Here is an 18,716-nt window from a genome sequence, read left to right on the forward strand (position 1 = left end):
TAAATTAAAATTTATTTATTTATTTTTGCGGGGCAATGAGGGTTAAGTGACTTGCTCAGGGACACACAGCTAATAAGTGTCAAGTGTTAACAGTTGGATTTGAACTCAGATCCTCCTGTATCCAGGGCTGGTGCTTAATCCATTGAGCCACGTACCTGCCCCAAGAATTTGAGACAAAAGGGTCTATTCTATATTACTTGGAGATTTCTGTCTTATCTATGATACCAGAAAATTGAGGGTATTTTCTAAATTACCTAGCAAGGTGTAAGGAATGAGGGGTGAAGAGATGGGAAACAACCATACTGGTATGATTCTAGCAACTAGGAAAAAAAAAAGGGTGAATGCATAGTATCTGGGTTTATTATCCTTCGCATCCTTGCATTTTGGCAAAGTAGGTCTATGCTATCAAAGCAGTTTTCACTGATTAATAATAAACTTCCTATACTCACCTTGAATTTACCTTCTCATTTTCATAGCACTGATTGCCTACTCTAGGTCAGGGTTCTATACTATAGAATACTGGGTCCTTACTTGACTCTGTGCTCCCTGACTGTTCATATGTCATCACAAAGCAAGGAGTACTCCTTCCCCAAAGTCCTTTAAGGTACTGGTTCCTATGAAGTTCACCCCCTTAAGTATGAAAGACTTCAAAATGCAAGAAGCATCTATTTTTTAAAAAATTACAATCAGAAACTTCATCAACAAACAGCATTAATAATTATAAATTGCCTGGGATAATAATTCTTGTTTTATAGAAAATTTATTGATGCTGTGTTCTCACTGTTTCCATTTTGTGGGAATGAAATCCTAACTTTCTCCCTTATTTCCCTTCACATGCTTACACCCATTTCTACCACCACTACCACCATCACCTAGGTAGCATTTGAAAAATATGAGAAGTAAAGAAAAAAGTGTTGATATATACTCATTTAGATATAAAATATTAGAATAGATTTAGAACTATAATAGACTTTTTTTGGTGGGGCAATGATGGTTAAATGACCTGCCCAGGGTCACATAGCTAGTAAGTATCAAATGTCTGAGGTCAGATTTGAATTCAGGTCATTCTGAATCCAGGGCCAGTGCTTTATCCACTGCACTGCCTAGCTGCCCTTATAATAGACATTTAAGGCAATGAAATCCAGCTTTCTCATTTTTCTGATGAAGAAACCAAGTCTTAGAGTAGTTAAATAAATTCTCGAAGTTCACAGTCAGTAAATATCTGAGGTAGTATTTGAAATTTTTCATGATTACAAAATCAGTGCCTTATCTGCAGTACCATGCTGTCTCTCCCTTAATAAGGAACTTCCTTTCATTAATTAATTAATTAATTAATCAATCAATTCATTCATTCATTCATTCATTCATGGTTATATAAATGGAAATCTTATATACAAGACCTTCCTTCCTTTACACTCTGCTTTGTAATAATTAGTTGTAATCATGTCTGAGGGAATTTAGGTTCAAGAAATTTTGCTAACAAATGTAAGGAATTTTTCTTCCCTTACTTGGATAGAGGAAGCAATAGTTTTGGTGAACTTTGGTCAATTGGTTCAGCCAACACATCTTTACATGGAGAATTAGATCTTCTTATGCAACATAAACAATGTTGAACCAGGGGGCTCTGAGCCAAGTGTGGAGTGTGGGTAGAGAAACATATTACAATGGAGATTCCATTGCTCCAGAATCTTATAACTTGTCAAAACCAATGTTTCTATTAATATATAAAGTGTTCCTAAAATGGGCTTATCCTCAAAGCTCAGAGTTGAATTCCTTTAGTCGCTTTGATATTCTCCAAGGAAGTCAGTCACATGATCGTCCACCTTGGATGCTATAGGATGAAAATTAAACAAGACTCTTCTTTCCCCAGTGCCCATTAGGTCAAGAGCCATGCCCAACATGGAAGGGAGGACTTGAACTCAACACCTGGCCCTTTTTGTATGTGACAGCAAATAGAAATGAAGTGATAATCCTGCAGCACTGCCTTGAGGTGGAAAATGTTATTGTTTCTTTATATAGTTAGTCTGCATGATTTTTTTGGTTGTTTTTTCTAAGAATTTACTTGAAATAGCAAACATAACTCCTAGTCAGTAATGATCTGCGGCATGCACTACATTAACAGTAAAGAGTAAAATCATGATACAATATTATTCATGATAATAGGGATGTAGGAATTGGGCAAAAAAAATTGTCATGTGAGGCTTTCTATTTTCTGTGTTTCTAGTGCTCCAAGGAGCATTTACAAATGAAAGATTTTAAAAGAAAAGGTTTATACTGGAAAGCACTTTGGCAGATTTTAGGCTTATGGTCACATTGCAAACCATATACCATAAGACTGAAAATAGATTCATGATGTGACTATTATAGATCATGTCATAGAATAGGAAAGAGAAGAAAATAATGAGATCAGGTCCTTTTCACATTTATGGCTCATTTCACAGCTGTGGATAGTATGATAATTCTTAACCAAACAAGGGATAGAGCCAAACATAAAACATAAGCTATTTTTTTTTACTACATGAAATTGAAAAGGTATTGTATGTGACAAATAAACACAAATAGGATAAGAAGAGACATGGTCAATTGGAAGAAGGAAAATAAAACCAGTTTTTGGACCAAATACCTCAAAGGTTCTGATTACCAAGATATATAAGGAACACACACAAATATAGAGAGCATAAAAATCATTTCTCAATGGACAAATGGTCAAACTATATTAACAAGCATTTAAAGAAAGAAGAATTGCAAATAATGAAAATAGTTCAAGATTTGCAATATTTGTAAATATCCTTTAAAACTGGAATTATCTTTCACATATTACTCTGAGCACAGTTCCCCTTAGCATGTAGAAAATAAAGTGGTCATCCCAATGATGACATGTGTCTGTGCTCTAGAAATGTTCTTGAACAATCACAAAGAGAGTATTTACTCTTGGGTATTATTGTAATATAGAGAAGTAAATTAGAGTGAAATTTACACATTGTTGTAGAAAATGGAAATTTCTAATGTGGAAAAATCAAGAATCAGTAAACCATATGTGTCAACTTAACTTTGTTCTAAGGCATTTGAAGTGTTTGGTATTAATACGACATGTTGATAGCAGAACAAAACAAGAAAATTTCATTGAGTTTCAATTAATATTGGGGGATGATCCCTTTCAGGTGATATTAAACAATTTCTTATTAAGTGTATGATGAGTAGTTACAATTCCAGTGGAACTGGAAGGACCTTGAAACTATCCCTGACAGACAACATTATAGAAGTACCTTTAATATATTTACACTTAAGTGCTGTTTGTTTGCTTCCAGCTAATAACTTTGGATATATTTCTGATCGATTGAAACTTTTCTGTCATATTTATGTAATGGCAAATATATTATGTGCTTATTGTTTTTCCCCCTTCAGTTTCCTGCAATGTAGGTTTTCTTTAAGAATTGAGTTTCCAGTTTTAGTACTGAGTTACACACATGTATCTAATCTGCTGGAATGACTAGAAACTCCAAGTCAAAATGTTGAACTGATCTTCTCTATTGAGTGTGCTGAGTTAATGCCTGCTTCTTGCCTATGTGCACTGCATATACTGACACATCTTTCATTGTTTCTTTTTTTTTCTTTCCCCTCTTCTTTTTCTTATGATTGTTATTTTATGCATGACAAAATTTTTGCTTATGGCTTTGTGGTTGGCTGCCTTTGGAAATGGAGTGTCTTGTGCTTGTAATAGTTCCTTTTTGCATGTTTATTACTGACTGTCATTGAAACACAACATCTATGGAAACAGAAAGAGAAGATGGGGTTCAAACTGCTTCCTTGTGTGCTGAGGATGTAGAAAAAAGATACAGTTGCTCTTTCATGGTCTTTGACTTCCCTTTTCCTATTCCCCTTGAGTCTAGCAAATTATTATTATTATTATTATTATTATGATTAATTAAATGTAATAAAACATGTAGGAAAACATTCCCACTGTTATTAATGGAATTCTTCTCCTAAAACATGATCCTGTTATAACTAACTATTCTGGCCATGAAATCGTATTAGGGCTTAATTCCATTATGTCACTAAATTGATTAGTAGACATTAGCCCTGCCTCAGCAGGCCCATTGAGAGAGAAACCCTGACTTCCATTGACTCTAGTTTTGCCTTGCTTAAGCATAAGCCTTCCTTTGCTAATAAACCTGTCAAGGGTAGCCAGAGGTTGCAAAAATCCTGAATCCACAGTTTCATTTAAAGGAAAACATGTGGGAAAGTTTTTGTTTTGTTTTTTTTTAATTGAAAGGACTAAGGAAAAAATGGATTTTGAAGAAAAAAAAACTGTTAGAACTCCAAATGCTAATGGTGTTCTCAAAAAAGAGAGAGGTATCTAATTATTTCAGGATGTGCTACTATAATTTTGCAATTTTTTTTCCTTAGAATTATATTGACCTATTTATTATTTTCACAAATTTAAATTCAATGAAACTGCTGAGTAAAATAAGATGTCAGTTAATAACTGTTTTCTATTTTAATATGTGGTGGGTATTCTATTAGCATATTCTTTTGCTTGTAACTTGACTTTCATTCCCCGATATATATATATATATATATATATATATATATATATATATATATATATATATATTAGGGAAATAAAAAACTAAATGAACACTGTTGATACTTTAGATTTGATGGGATTATGGGTGTTTTTTCTTTACACAGAAATTCATATTCTAAGCTAATTCCCTGAGTTTTTTGGTTGCTGTTATTGGGGTTTTGTCTTTGTTTTGGTTTTTTGGAATTGCCCTTGGTAGTTTTAGTATTTAAAAATAATATTGCCCCTCCCATTTGATCTTGTATATTCTTGAATTATCTTTTTTCCTCCATTTTTCTCCATTCTCAATCCTAGGTCCCCTTACAAAGAAACAGACAGATGATTTAGGGGATAATGACGGAGCTGAAGATGAAGGTATTTTTTTTTTGCCGCCAAATCTGATTTGCATGACGAGGCCCCCAGTCTATTTTTCCACCCTCTTCCTCTTTTTTTGACTTCTTGTCCTTTTTGGAGAGTTCTTTTTCATCCCCGTTTTTGATGTGTTTTGTCTTCTTGCCTGTTGTGATATATATATAAACATACATTTTTTTTAATTTTTCAAAAAAAAACCCAACTGTTATTTAGTTCTGCATTTTGGTACCAACCATTAAAATGTTTAAAGAGGAGGGGCTTTTTTTGGGGTTTATTTTCTTGAAAATAAATTTTGACATGTTTCATCCTCCCTTTTGACTGAATTTTGTCCATAGAATTTGAACTAACCCCCTACTTTTTTTAAAGGTCTCTCTGTGCCCCCTTTTGCATGTTTGCTAACATATGTATTTTACCAAATCCAGAAATGAATTGCTCTATAGCTGTTATTAATTTACTTTTTAAAATCTTACACCCATATGATGTGAAGGAAAAAAAAATAACTGATAGCTGCAATAAAGTGTTTCTTAAACAAGGCTTTAATGAACTGAAAGCAAAAATGTATTTTTTTAATTTGCTACCCCATTTCCTCCAAAATTTAAAGTGCACAGGATTTAAGAAAAAATATATATGTCTCTTTTAGTGATTGTTTTGTTCTTAACAAAACTATTAGCTTTAGTTCTCTGATCCCTCATCTGTAAAAATTAGGGGTTTGGGACTAGATGTCCACGTCTGAAATCTCTTTCAACTTTACACCAATAATGTAATGAGCTTATGATTCCATGGCCAAATCACACATATTACAATGAATATTGTTCACAGTCTCTGATAGAAAGGTGTTACTAAAGAAGACTAAAGCAAGTTAATTTGCTTGGTCTTAGATGAGACTTGAAGTAAAGGAATTATTAGAGATGAAAACTTTTTGATCATTCCACATTCCATATATAAACATTTGAGCAAACCATTACATGCTAGGGAATAAACTTGGTCCCAAGTTACCCACCTCAGCAATCAGGCTTTTATTGTTTTTGTATGAAATAAGCATTTTAATAAAAATGTTTTCATTGAGGTGTTCAAGTCAATAGGGCACATGGCACAGTGGATAGAGTGCCAGGCCTGGAGTCACAAAAATCATCTTCCTTAGTTCAAATCTAGCCTCAGACATTTAGTAGTTATGTTACCCTGTGGAAGTTATTTAATACTGTTTTCCTCAGTTTCTTTGCCAACAAAACCCCAAATGGGATCATGAAGAGTCAGACATGACTAAAACATAATGGCTGAATAGTATATCAAATGAAGGCTTCCTATTCAATGTTCTCCTGGTTATGATGCATTTAAAACATGCAAGTTATACCTGGGGGATATTTGAAGCCCTGAAGAAATTAAACTCACCTAAAAGATTTGTTGTCCTGGGACAAACAGTTCCTTTATTATGATTTTAGCAATGGGGAAGTCCCAGGGTGAAAACCCCATTCTACCACCTATGCCTAGAGTCCTAGAATTTGCCTATGGTATTGAGAGGGTAGGCCACCCTTGGCTGCACAGCTAATATGTCTCAGACACAAAATCTAAGGCTGAGTGTTCCATATTCCAAATATTGCACCACTATACATTCTGCCAAATTTTCCTTCCTTAACTAAATTAGCTATTTATCAATTAGACCAGTGCACATATTACACCCAGTTATTTTAAGCAGTTTTGTAGGAATGAAGATCAATAGAAAAAAACTGGATCAAATAAGGATGAATTGTAGAGTAGAAAGTGTACTACTACTGGAGCCAGAGGAACTGGATTCAAATTCTACCTCTGTCACTTATCTTTGTGACTTGCCACATCAGTTTCCTTCTCTTAGTTTTGAAAGCTGAACTAAAAATCCAAAAAGGAGCAAAGGTTGGTGTGGGCCAGAAGTCCTCTTAAGTCCTTTCCAGCTCAGAATTTATGATCCTGGGATTGTTCTAATATATACTTTTAAGTTCTATTTTAATTAGATAACTCAATTTGTTGGGGGAATGGTCAGATTTTGGATACTTTAAATGCCATTTCTATTAAATGTGAAGTAGAATTTTGAAGGTAAATGGCATATTCAAAGTGTGATTTTCATGGAATTTGGTAATTTATTAATAAACATTAAACAACAAATGGCCCATGAAATTTTTAAGCAGAGATGTAAAGTCTGTCTAATATTTATTATTTGAATGTGCCGTAAGAAATATTTTTACAGAGCACTCAATACAATTTGCAAAATTTTCTTGGTCCTTCAGTGGATGATAAGCACATTATATCAGGCTAACAGAAATTATATTGTCGTTGTTGTTGTTTTTAATCTGCATAAAATATGACAGAATATTTAGAGAAATATGTAGAAACAAGTACTTTTGGGAGGGCATCTGTCCTTTGCAGCACAGCACCAGAATATCATAGAGTTCAGAAAGGAAGAGAGTCAGTGGTCTAGAATGTTGCCCAAAGTCAGGAAAGGTCTATATGGCAGAGTAGGGTTTTGAGCCCTACTGATGTGAACCCTGATTCCAAATCTAGTCTCTTCTAAGAGCAACATGTCCCACCATATTCTTCAGAATATAAACGTTTTTATAGTTGCTAGTCACTGTCAGTGTTCAAGAGATCTGGTTTCAAAACGAAATATTCTAAATGTTCCCCCCGAATAAACACAACGTGTTTTCCATCTCTCTAGTCAGCATAGTACAGAGAGCAAGGGACTTGGAATCAGAGAGACCTATTGGATTCCAACCTCAGACACCATTATTGTGGTCCTTGGTGAAGCACAGAACCCCTGTCTGCCTCTTTTTCCTCATTTATAAAAGAGGAATAATCATAGTGCCTTCCTCCTAGGGTTGTGCAGAGGATCAAATGAGATAGTAATTTTAAAACACTATTTAAATTCTAGTACTACTACTAATAACAACAACAATAACAACTTTCCTATTTTATAAAATATATTTATATTGCATATATTTATTTATAAATCTTTAATAGACCACTGACCATCCATTAGGGAAGGATTTACTGAATTTCATAGGCTTATTTTGGTGTAATTTTTATATTTTGAAATAATAATAAACTCTCTGTACTCATTTAAACTGGCAGATGATAATTTATCAAAGATAGATTATGAAGAAATTATAGCAACTACTGATCCAATAACTATTTTAAAAACACTTTTAAAAGTTGAATGTCAAAACTGTTCATTCCAATGAAGCCTATTTTTTTTTCTAATAATAGAAAGCCACAATGAAACATGAAAGACAGCATAGTTCAGTGGGGGGAAAATGCTAGATTTTTCATCAGACAACCCAGTATGGACTCCACTCCTCTCAATGTCACTTACTACCTGTATCATTTTAGACAAGTCACTTCAACTTTATGGGCCTTTATGGGCCTCCTTCAGTTTTCTCACCTGCAAGACAAGGTTTGGACCAGATGAATCTCTAAGGTTGCTTTCAGCTCTAAATCTATCAACTTACAAACTGACCAATTAAAAAAACCACTGTTTTAAACTCAAGTACTTTTCATAATATTCCTTTTCTTGGGGGCAGCTAGGTGGCACAGTGGATAAAGTACCAGCCCTGGATTCAGGAGGACCTGAGTTCAAATCCAGCCTCAGACACTTGATACTTACTAGCTGTGTGACTCTGCACAAGTCACTTGATGCTCATTGCCCAGGCCTCCCCCAGTATACACACACACACACACACATATATGTGTGTATATATATATATATATGTATATATGTGTATGTATATATGTATATATATCTTATCTTTTTAAAAATAAAACTTTTTTTTAGAATGAAAGCTAAATTTTCACATTTAATTCAAGTCAAAATTTAGTCAACATCCTGCAGCCAAAGAGGCAGCAAGGATAAACACACACATACACACACACAAACACATACACAAACACATACACAAACACATACACATACACATACACATACACATACACATATACATATACATACACATAGACATATACATATACATAGACATATACATACACATAGACATATACATACACATAGACATATATACACATATTTGTTGCATACAGTCTCTCATTTGATCCTCATATTAACCCTGGGAAAGAAGTTCAATGAGGATTGTTGTCCACCATTTTACAAATGAAATTGAAGTTTAGAGAGTCCAAATTCTCTCTCACACTTGCATACATACTGTTAGCCATAGAACTCAAATCCCAGGGCTTCATGATTCACTTTCTAACAATTTATCCCCTCCATCAGATTTCCACATTTCTTTTCAAGCAACTCCTCTGTTGAACTGTCTTGATGTGGGGAGTACTGAAAATTTACTTAGATGACTGTATACCTAATTTCCACTTATATTCCACCCCTTACCCAATCACCTTCTCCAACCAACTCCTCTTACCCATATCAAGGGCCAGCTCTCTACTTCTCTCTATAAAAACTTGGGCCACAGTCTGCTTTTGAAATTAGCAGCTATCAGGTGCTCTCCTCAATGGACTGGAAGTTCATTATCAAGTATTTTGCTTCCCTTCCAACTGTTATTTGTGTCATTCTGAGTATTGCTTCAAACAAGTGGCAGTAATCAGACAGAGCTCACCCACTTCCACCTCCACCTCCAGACCAATCATGAGTGAATCATTTTTTTTTTCATTTTTGCTTTAAAATATCCAAGGGGACAAGTGCATTTTAGAGTCTAATAATAGCCTTCAAGTAGGGGAAAACAAGACCAATCTGAAGCGTTTTCTAGTGTGGATAAAACCATAATTTCAGGTTCTTACATCTTGTAACTACATCCTACAAAGATAATAGTTTCTCTTGCAAGGAAAACACATTTCATTAGCTACAGAAAGAACAAATTGGAAGCCATCTTAGTGCCCATCTAGTCCAAACTGGTCCTGTTCAGGAATCCTCTAGAAATCATATCTAACAAGTCCCCATTGGGCTTGTACTGGAAAGAAGAGAAACCATTACTTCATGATGCCATCCATTCCACAAGTGAATAGCACTAATAGAATTTCTTTCTAGAAATAGACATAGGCCTAGTCCCTTACACTTCCTACCCCTCACTCCTAATTCTACCTTCTGGGGCCAAGAAGAACAAGTCTAATTTTCCCCCTTCCACAGGGTAGGCCTTCAGATACTTGAGGACAGTTTTTATGTTCTCCTTGAAATACGTTTTCCCCTAGGCTAAACATCACTTGTTCTGGGGCAGCTAGATGGTGCAGTGGACAGAGCACCGGCCCTGGAGTCAGGAGGACCTGAGTTCAAATTTGGCCTCAGACACTTAACACTTACTAGCTGTGTGACCCTGGGCAAGTCACTTAACCCCAATTGCCTCACCAAATAAATAAATAAACAAACAAACAAATAAATAAATAAAAACATCACCTGTTCCTTCAGTTGATCTTTCTAGGGTATGACATTATTCTGATTGGCCTCTCTAGCTTAGCAATGCTCTTCCCACATTGTGCTATCTACAGGTGAAGCGAGCATTTTCTATGCGATTTGAGCTAGACAGAGGACAGTGGGGCTTTTACCTCTTTAATTACAGACTCTTACCAATGACCTTGCGTTTTGGCAAGAACAGACCTATGATTTCATTGGTGTAAGAACTGCCAAGGAGGGAATCTATTTTATCACTACAAACTAACACTTTTTCTGCAATTTATAGTCTTAGGGTTACCTAGGAGCCAAAGGTGTTAAGTGACTTACCTAGCATAAAATAGACAGTACTTTTCAGATGTAAAATTTGAACCCAGAGCTTTCTGACTCTGAGGCTACCTCTATATTCTTTGCTCTATGTTGACTTTCATGGGCATTCTAAATCTACCCATTATAAAGGTTTATCTAATACATTTCATTTGTTTATCGTATGGTTGAAGAAATTAACTACAGTAAAAGACTTATTAAAAAGTGTTTATAAGTCCACCATCCATAGTAGAGATTAAAAATCCTACCATGAGCCTCACAAAAATCAGATCATTTTGCAATGTTTTGAAATGATGGTACATTGTAATAATCAAGTGATCAAGAGGTCAAGTAAACCAAAGATTCAGCAAGCCCCTCCTGTATATGAGATCCTTCAGTAAACTCTGGATTTGTAGAAAAAAATGGAATCACTCCTACTTTAAAAAAAAAAAACAACCTCACATTCTTTTGAGGGAGACAAGATATATAATAAATAAATATGCAAAATAAGTGATAACAAGAGGATAAAGGGACAAATCTTGTATCATCAAAGAATAAAAAGTTATATTTAGTTATATTTAGTGTTTGTTCACATTTATTGTACTCAAATACTTCAGAAAGAGATTAAACCGGGGCAGCTAGGTGGTGCAGTGGACAGAGCACCAGCCCTGGAGTCAGGAGGACCTGAGTTCAAATTTGGGCCTCAGACACTTAACACTTACTAGCTGTGTGACCCTGAGCAAGTCACTTAACCCCAATTGCTTCACCAAAAAAAATAGCAAGAGATTAAACCTCTATGACATATATTTTTACCAGAATATATGGAGAACCAGAATTTTTAACCCATTATTCTCATTAATCAAGCAAAATACATTTATAATTAGTTAAACCTCAGTTCAAGCCCTAATCCAGTGATTTTGTTTTGTTTTGTTTTGTTTTTGTTTCTTTGTTTGTTTTTGTTTTTGTTTTTTTTGCAAGAACAATGAGGGTTGTGACTTGCACAGGGTCACACAGCTAGTAACTGTCAAGTGTCTCAGGCAGGATTTGAACTTAGGTCCACCTAAATCTACTGTGCCACCTAGCTGCTCCCCACCCCCCCCCAATATAGTGCTTTATAATGGAGAATCCTTGATTTTCTAAAACACTAAGCTAAGAGACCTCAAGTTCTGGCAGATCCTATCCACATGGAAAACTTCTAGTTCAATGCTGGAGATGTTTTAAGTGTCTGTTGGCTAAGGAGCAGCTAACTAAAAAGGGTCATTATCAGGAGTTTAGCTATTAGGTAATTGTTTTGGCAACAGTAACTCATGAAGGCCATATTCTAATAGCGACATAAGTGGCAGGTGAAAGTTCATCTGGAGATGAAATTATACAATATGAATTTCCCCTGTATGGTAGAGTTTCTAGAAAAAAAAAAGCTTAAAAAACGCTGGGAAATTTTTTTCCAAAGTGAGCATTCATGCAACACAAACATAGAACTCAACACAGTAAGACATTCTGGACCACTGGTGGAAATTGAATATTTATCAAACTCTTCTCCTTTTCTTCCGAAACATTAAAATAGCACATTGATTCAATGTTGATTTTATTGAAGTCAGTATTACATATCTTTCTAATAGTTCAGTCATGAAATTTTTTCTAGTTTCTAACTCTGAGTGCCAGGTCCTAAAAAAAAAATCTTAATTTTTCCATTATATCAAGATGGATATAACATTTTCTTATAGAGGGCTTTTAAGCCTTAAAAATGTGAAGAACATATTTAGAAATAATGCAACTTGCTCTGTGGTGGTAGAATCAACCACAGAAATAAATCATTCCAATGTTATCATATTACATATAAGAAAGCTGAGACCCAGAGTGTTCAAGTTGCTTACCCAAGGTAGTCTTAGAATTGGGAAGTTAACCTTAGCCTGGTGTCTCTGAAGTTAATGCAGTTTTGGCTACTTCGCACTGATGTTCAAAAATATAACAATGGGAGCATGGTCAGAGTTTTGTCTCCAAGGGAAAGAATGTAGACAAAAAAAGATATTTCTTCCCCTATTATGCTGTCTTCTCCATATGAGAGGATTGTGTCCTTATTGCAAGAGTATTTCTTTCTTTTCCAGTAATTTATACACCTTTTGGTGTCCTGTGCACCAGGTGAAATTCCATCCTTCCACTCTTTTGTAACATGTACCCTAGGTAAAGAAAAGCTAATGCATAAAACTATTTGCTGCCATCCTCAAACATGGTGAATGTTTTATTTTTTTTTAAATGAGGCAATGCAAAATTCCTTGCTCAATCTGCACATTAAATGGAAACAAGTCCTTGCTTCTCAGGACTGAGAGATGGACACCAGGTTTTTACCCTAAGGTGGCCTTGACAGCACTGGTTTTATAACATGTTAACTCATTCACATCATATGTTAGAGTGAAACCAAGAACTTCCTAGTTATCTCTCATGAGACTTGTGCACAGCCTTCCCATTGGCAAAGACAAAATTATCTAGCTGAGTTTTCAGTGCTGCTATACAAGTCATTAAAATGACGGTACCAAAGAGGAAGTTTGAGTTGAAGGTGAAGTTCCTAAAGTCTTTTCTAAAAAGTTTCCAGCATAATAGAATTGATGGAAAATATCATTAAATGCCACATTTTCCCAATCCATAGTCACAAGGCAAGAAATTCCAGGGAAATAAACATATACAGATTGCTGGATAATTATATAAATGTGATTTTTTTTGGTGAGGCAGTTGGAGTTAAGTGACTTGCCCAGGGTCACACAGCTTGTGTCAAGTGTCTGAGGCTGGATCTGAACCCAGGCCCTCCTGAGTCCAGGGCTGGTGCTCTATCCACTGTGCCACCCAGCTGCCCAGTGATTTTAAAATATAAACATTCTATTAACATGGAGGACTTGAGGCTATTAATTGAAAGAAAACATTACATGTTCCTCCTGAGTAAGACAGTATCAAATCTAGGCTTTTATTTGACTTGTTGCAAAGGTGTTACATCTATGGAAAGAAACAATAGGATTGAATTCCCATTACAGTTGCTACTTAAAAAAGTTCATTTTCATAATTTTATTCTATCATTTCTATTGAGGCAATTTCAAATATCAGGTCTCAGAGCTAGTTTTTTTTTCCTGTTCTTTGTAATCCGTTAGGACTCAATTACATGGAGATTCTTGAAATGGAATCAGATTTATGACTTTATTGGCATATGTAGGGTGATCCAGGTGAGGAAACTCCCTCTATTAATACAAGTTGGCAGATTTTCTGCAAATTATCGTCTTAGGGGCAGCTAGGTGGCACAGTGGATAGAGCATTGGCCCTGGATTCAGGAGGACCTGAGTTCAATTCCGACCTCAGATACCTTATATTTAGTAGCTGTAGCTGTGTGACCCTGGGCAAGTCATTTAACTCAATTGCCTCACTAAAAATATATATATATATATATATATATATAGTCTTAAAGACCTGCCTACAGGGCTCTCAGACATCATATGATCTATCTAGTGTCACAGCAGGCAAAATGTTAGACATGCGACTTGAACTGGGATCTAACTGACTTCAAAACCAGCTCTTTAACCACACAGCCATAAAGACATAAAGATAACAATGAAAACAACCTGGCCCTCAAGGAGGTCTTTTTTGATTATTGATTATCTACAGACAAATGGTCCAAGAGAATTAAAATGTCCCTTAAACTATTGACAGAGAAAACCTTTCTTCATTCTTCCAGTATTCCTTTCCTTCTGAACATTTACTTGATTTTCTTCACCTCATATAAGACAGGACACGTCCTCTCAAGGTGTTCAAATATATGTATACACACATACAATATACAAATACCCATACATGTACTTATCTGTGCATAAATACCATACACATGCACACATGTGCATGCACATATAAACATGTGTGTTTATATATGTTGTTTTTTCACATGAACAGAGTGGTGCAACCAAAATTTCATTATTGTTCACAGTTGGTGCTTTGTAATTCTATGTAATTTTAATTAAAGAAGAATTCTGGAACAGTCTCCCTCTGTGCTACCTCCAAGCACACAATTAGCAGAGTAGAATTTCTGCTGTGAACAGTCAGTTAATGATTTCAGTTTAATAATTTATGAATGCTTCCTTGGTGCCAGCCATATGAGAATGATAGCAAGGCAAAACTGGATGTAAATAGTCATTGAATGTGTAGGTTGAAGTGGTTGGGAGACCACACCATATGTATTCTGCACAGATGTGTAGACATATCATGTGGCTTCTCATGTTGTATATTATGTGCACATAACACATAGTCATTGTTTCTACATATGATTCCCAGTCAGCAGCAAAAACAACAATAATGTAACAGTGTTCAATTTCATAGTTGTCTAGTTATCATTTCTTCTGGTTATACCAGTGTCCCTTAAAAAATGGTGTTCAGGGGCAGCTAGGTGGTGCAGTGGATAGAGCACCGGCCCTGGAGTCAGGAGTACCTACCTGAGTTCAAATCTGGCCTCAGACACTTAAAACTTACTAGCTGTGTGACCCTGGGCAAGTCACTTAACCCCAATTGCTTCACTAAAAAAAAAATGGTGTTCAAACTAGTGTCAGAGGACTTGAGTTCAAATTCCTTATCTATCCTATATTATCTTTGTGATTTGGGGAAAGCCACTGAAGGCCCAAGTTTCCTCAATTTAAAAAAAGGAAGTTGAATTAAATGATCTATCAGGTCTATCCAAACTCTGATTCTATGAACTTTGGCAAACTACACCAATCTGTCTCTTACAACCTTGGTTTTCTCACCTGAAGAAGATTAGATAAGATGACCTATGATAATTTCTTTCCAGTCTAGAGCTATGATCCCTATTGAAATCTAGGCATTGTTTCATTAACTTCATCTCTTCCCATTTTCCATGGAAATAATTTCCCAATACATTTTTGATAGTACATTTGGAGGCCTTTTCAAATTGTTTATAAGATATAAGAATGGGACACTTTATTATCATCCCAATTTTCAGTAATGTTTTCTTAGACCATGCCCTGCCTGGCCCTGGGTTCGGCATCCATACAAAGAATGTAATAGAATAAGTCTCAGATCATTCACATCTGACAGGAACAAAATATAATTGAGTTAGTTTTCTCCCTGATGGAGTAGTGAGGGGGCAGCCCGACAACCAAGTTCACTAAAAGTATAATTTAAATCACTCATCATTAAATGATCACACATACTCAAGTCCTGGGAGCTTGTGACTTTGCTGGCTGGAGCACTTAAATATAATTCACTCATCTGACACATAGTAGTTATTGTAAGGAGTGAAATTAACCTGTTGCAACTTACCAGGGACTTTTATAATTACCTGTGTCCACCAGCAAATTTTGGGACAAAGACACAAAGACACAAAGACAGTTTGATATAATCCCATTGGCATCATTAAAAGAATTTCATGACACTCAAGAAAATGGGGAGAGGCTTTTTTTTAATTTACAGGAATTGAAATTCCCTTCCTTTCATAACTGTGATAACTCTGTCACACTCTATTGATATACAAATATATGTCTATATGCACATGTAAAAGTATAAGCTCATGTGTTCATTTACATATGTACACACATTTCAATACACTCAGTAATGTTTGTGTCACCACAAAATAACAATCCCTAGTTTAATGTGACTAACTCTAAATATAAGATTACGTATTTTTACAAAGCCATGAAGTTTTATTTTCTACTGTGTTAAAAGCATCATTGTTGTGTAATTAGCACATACAAAAGTCTTGTTTGAGAAACACAAACATAAGCAGCAACCTATGAACATACTAAAATCAGCCCTTTAACTGTAGAAAATGTGTTATGTGCTTTACTGTCCATCTGGGGGATAAGAACATCTGTAAATTATTTTTTTCAGATATTCGGGACAGTGGGGGCCCCAAACCTGTGATGGTGTACATTCACGGTGGCTCCTACATGGAAGGCACAGGGAATTTGTATGACGGCAGTGTCCTGGCAAGTTATGGGAATGTGATAGTCATCACAGTCAACTATCGGCTGGGGGTACTTGGTAAGAAGCATTTTTATCCCATTTATCCAAGAAATGTGTGATGATAATACCATTTTTATAATTATGGGTGTGTTTGTTGAACATGAAGATTGTGTTTCTACTTGGGTAGGGAAAAAAGTGTTTTGTCCTGTTGCTGTAGAAATGTCTGATGATTTGCCAAAGGCCAAATGGAATTGTTGTTTCAGAAATAAAGATGGAAGGGAAGTGAATTAATCAGATTGTTTGGGAATGTTGTTCCTGTGGTGTGAAGTCAACATGGCAGAGTACAGTAAAGAATAATTATGGAGTCCCTGAGATTTTTGTTTTCTTATAAATGGATAGAATAATCAGAAGGTTGCTGGGGAATTGAATTGTGTGAGATTGAATTGTCTGAAGGAATTTGGATGCTAGGCATTGTGTGTGGGGTCGAAAGTGGTGTTTGATGCTTGTTTCCAGGTTCGTTTTCTCAGTATCAAATGTGAAATTTGATGTTGAATTTTCCTTTTAGTTTAAACTTGAGTTGAGGACACATAACATTGGCTTCATTGTGAAAAAATACAATTTAATTCATTTATTGATAGCATGTCCCATACATGTCAAATACTAGGATGTCAAAAGGGATAGGCACTGATTTTGAGGATTTTTTTATCTGCATAAAATGCTTTGATATACTTGTGGATGATTGTGGTCAGAAAGAGAGTTTGTCAAATTTCTTTGAAAGATAAACTTATGTTATCTACTTATATGGACTAATTGGTAATATTCTGAGAGTTTTACATAATAAACTAAATGGTGTTTTGAAATGGCTTCATGTTGATGGTCTGCCCATAAATAGAGCTTATCTCAGAAATTTGACTTTTTCATGTGAATCTTTCTAACTGGTTATTCATACTTCACAATGCTTAAAATAATATCTTGTTTTAAAAGTTGCATAATATTAATTTTGGGAGAATGAAAGGGAATAGAAATTTTTGTTACAGAAACACTTAATTGTGTATATCAAAATATCCCACTCTTCTATGCTAATGCATTTGGCAGAAAGTTTATTTTGAGTTCCCTTCATATTATTTGCTATTACATTACTAACTACCTCTCTTTTTAATCATGATCTAGTGATTATTCTTTTGTAATAAATGAAAAGGAGGAAATATAGTTCACACCTACCGTTTTGAGGAAGGAGGATACAATATTAACTATATACATTGTTCAATTGTGATATCATCTGTACCTTATATTGGATTACTTTGAATCTCAAGTGTGCTATGTATCTGAAATATTTTAAAAGAGAATTAGTTACACATTAGTACTATCACATAGTATATTTTCTACCTTACTATTCTAAAAAATATCAGTTCACTTAGAGCTCCTTTAGACACACTCCCCCATCTGAACTGTTCCTCCTTCCTCCAATAAACAAGCAAATAATAATAAAAAAGTTTTCTTTTATATGAAGGCAATATGTTTTTTAAAGTAATGTAAACGTTTGTACTTTGAGTCTACTTTGATTTCCAGTAGTTGGCTTATGAGTGAGGATATTCATTATATTTGGTATATTAATTTTTAAGTGATGGTGTTGTTTCTTCTTTTGTATATATTATGGTTGTAGTGTAGTTCTTGAGCTTATTTGTATGTCTCAAGTCATGTAGATACCCTGCTGTTAGTGGAAACAGGCTGGTCATTTGAAAAAGAAATATCCAGTTGTCCTAGTGTTTTCTAAGACATGGAAATTCTGTTTTGTAGAGTACTTTTTTGTAGTGTGCTTTTGGACTATTTCCTTTCTTATTTCCTTCTGTCCAGTTATATCTTTCTGGGGTAAGCATTTCTAATTTACTGTATTTGTTAGCCTTAAGATGTAGTTTTCACCTTTCTTTTTACTCTTGGTATGCTCATTTCTAATGAGAATCTGAAACAGACCTGGGCATGCATTTTTAATACCTTAAAAAGATACTATTTTGAATTGTTGTAGCTGTTTTATAGTATAAAGAGCAAATCCATAATGGAACAGTTACTTTATATATAAGATGCCAAATGATATGTTTAAATGCCATGATTTTTTATTTTTACTCATTTTATCCCATTTCTATTTTCTCTAGG

At 34.9% G+C, this 18,716-nt stretch overlaps 1 protein-coding gene across 8 annotated transcripts in view; it reads left to right on the forward strand.

Annotated features, from left to right (window-relative positions):
• The window catches only part of NLGN1 (neuroligin 1), a 1,111,477-nt gene that overhangs the window by 519,844 nt on the left and 572,917 nt on the right, over positions 1-18,716 (forward strand). For 5 of the 8 annotated variants that reach the window (XM_043993178.1, XM_043993177.1, XM_043993179.1 and 2 more), the window contains 2 exons: positions 4,880-4,939; positions 16,491-16,643. In XM_043993178.1, the coding sequence (XP_043849113.1) occupies positions 4,880-4,939; positions 16,491-16,643 (213 nt within the window). The remainder of the gene's footprint in view (positions 1-4,879; positions 4,940-16,490; positions 16,644-18,716) is intronic. The other 3 variants (XM_043993181.1, XM_043993184.1, XM_043993185.1) reach the window with 1 other exon arrangement.

The sequence above is a fragment of the Dromiciops gliroides genome, chromosome 3, assembly GCF_019393635.1.
Source record: "Dromiciops gliroides isolate mDroGli1 chromosome 3, mDroGli1.pri, whole genome shotgun sequence".
NCBI classification, from domain to species: Eukaryota; Metazoa; Chordata; class Mammalia; order Microbiotheria; family Microbiotheriidae; genus Dromiciops; species Dromiciops gliroides.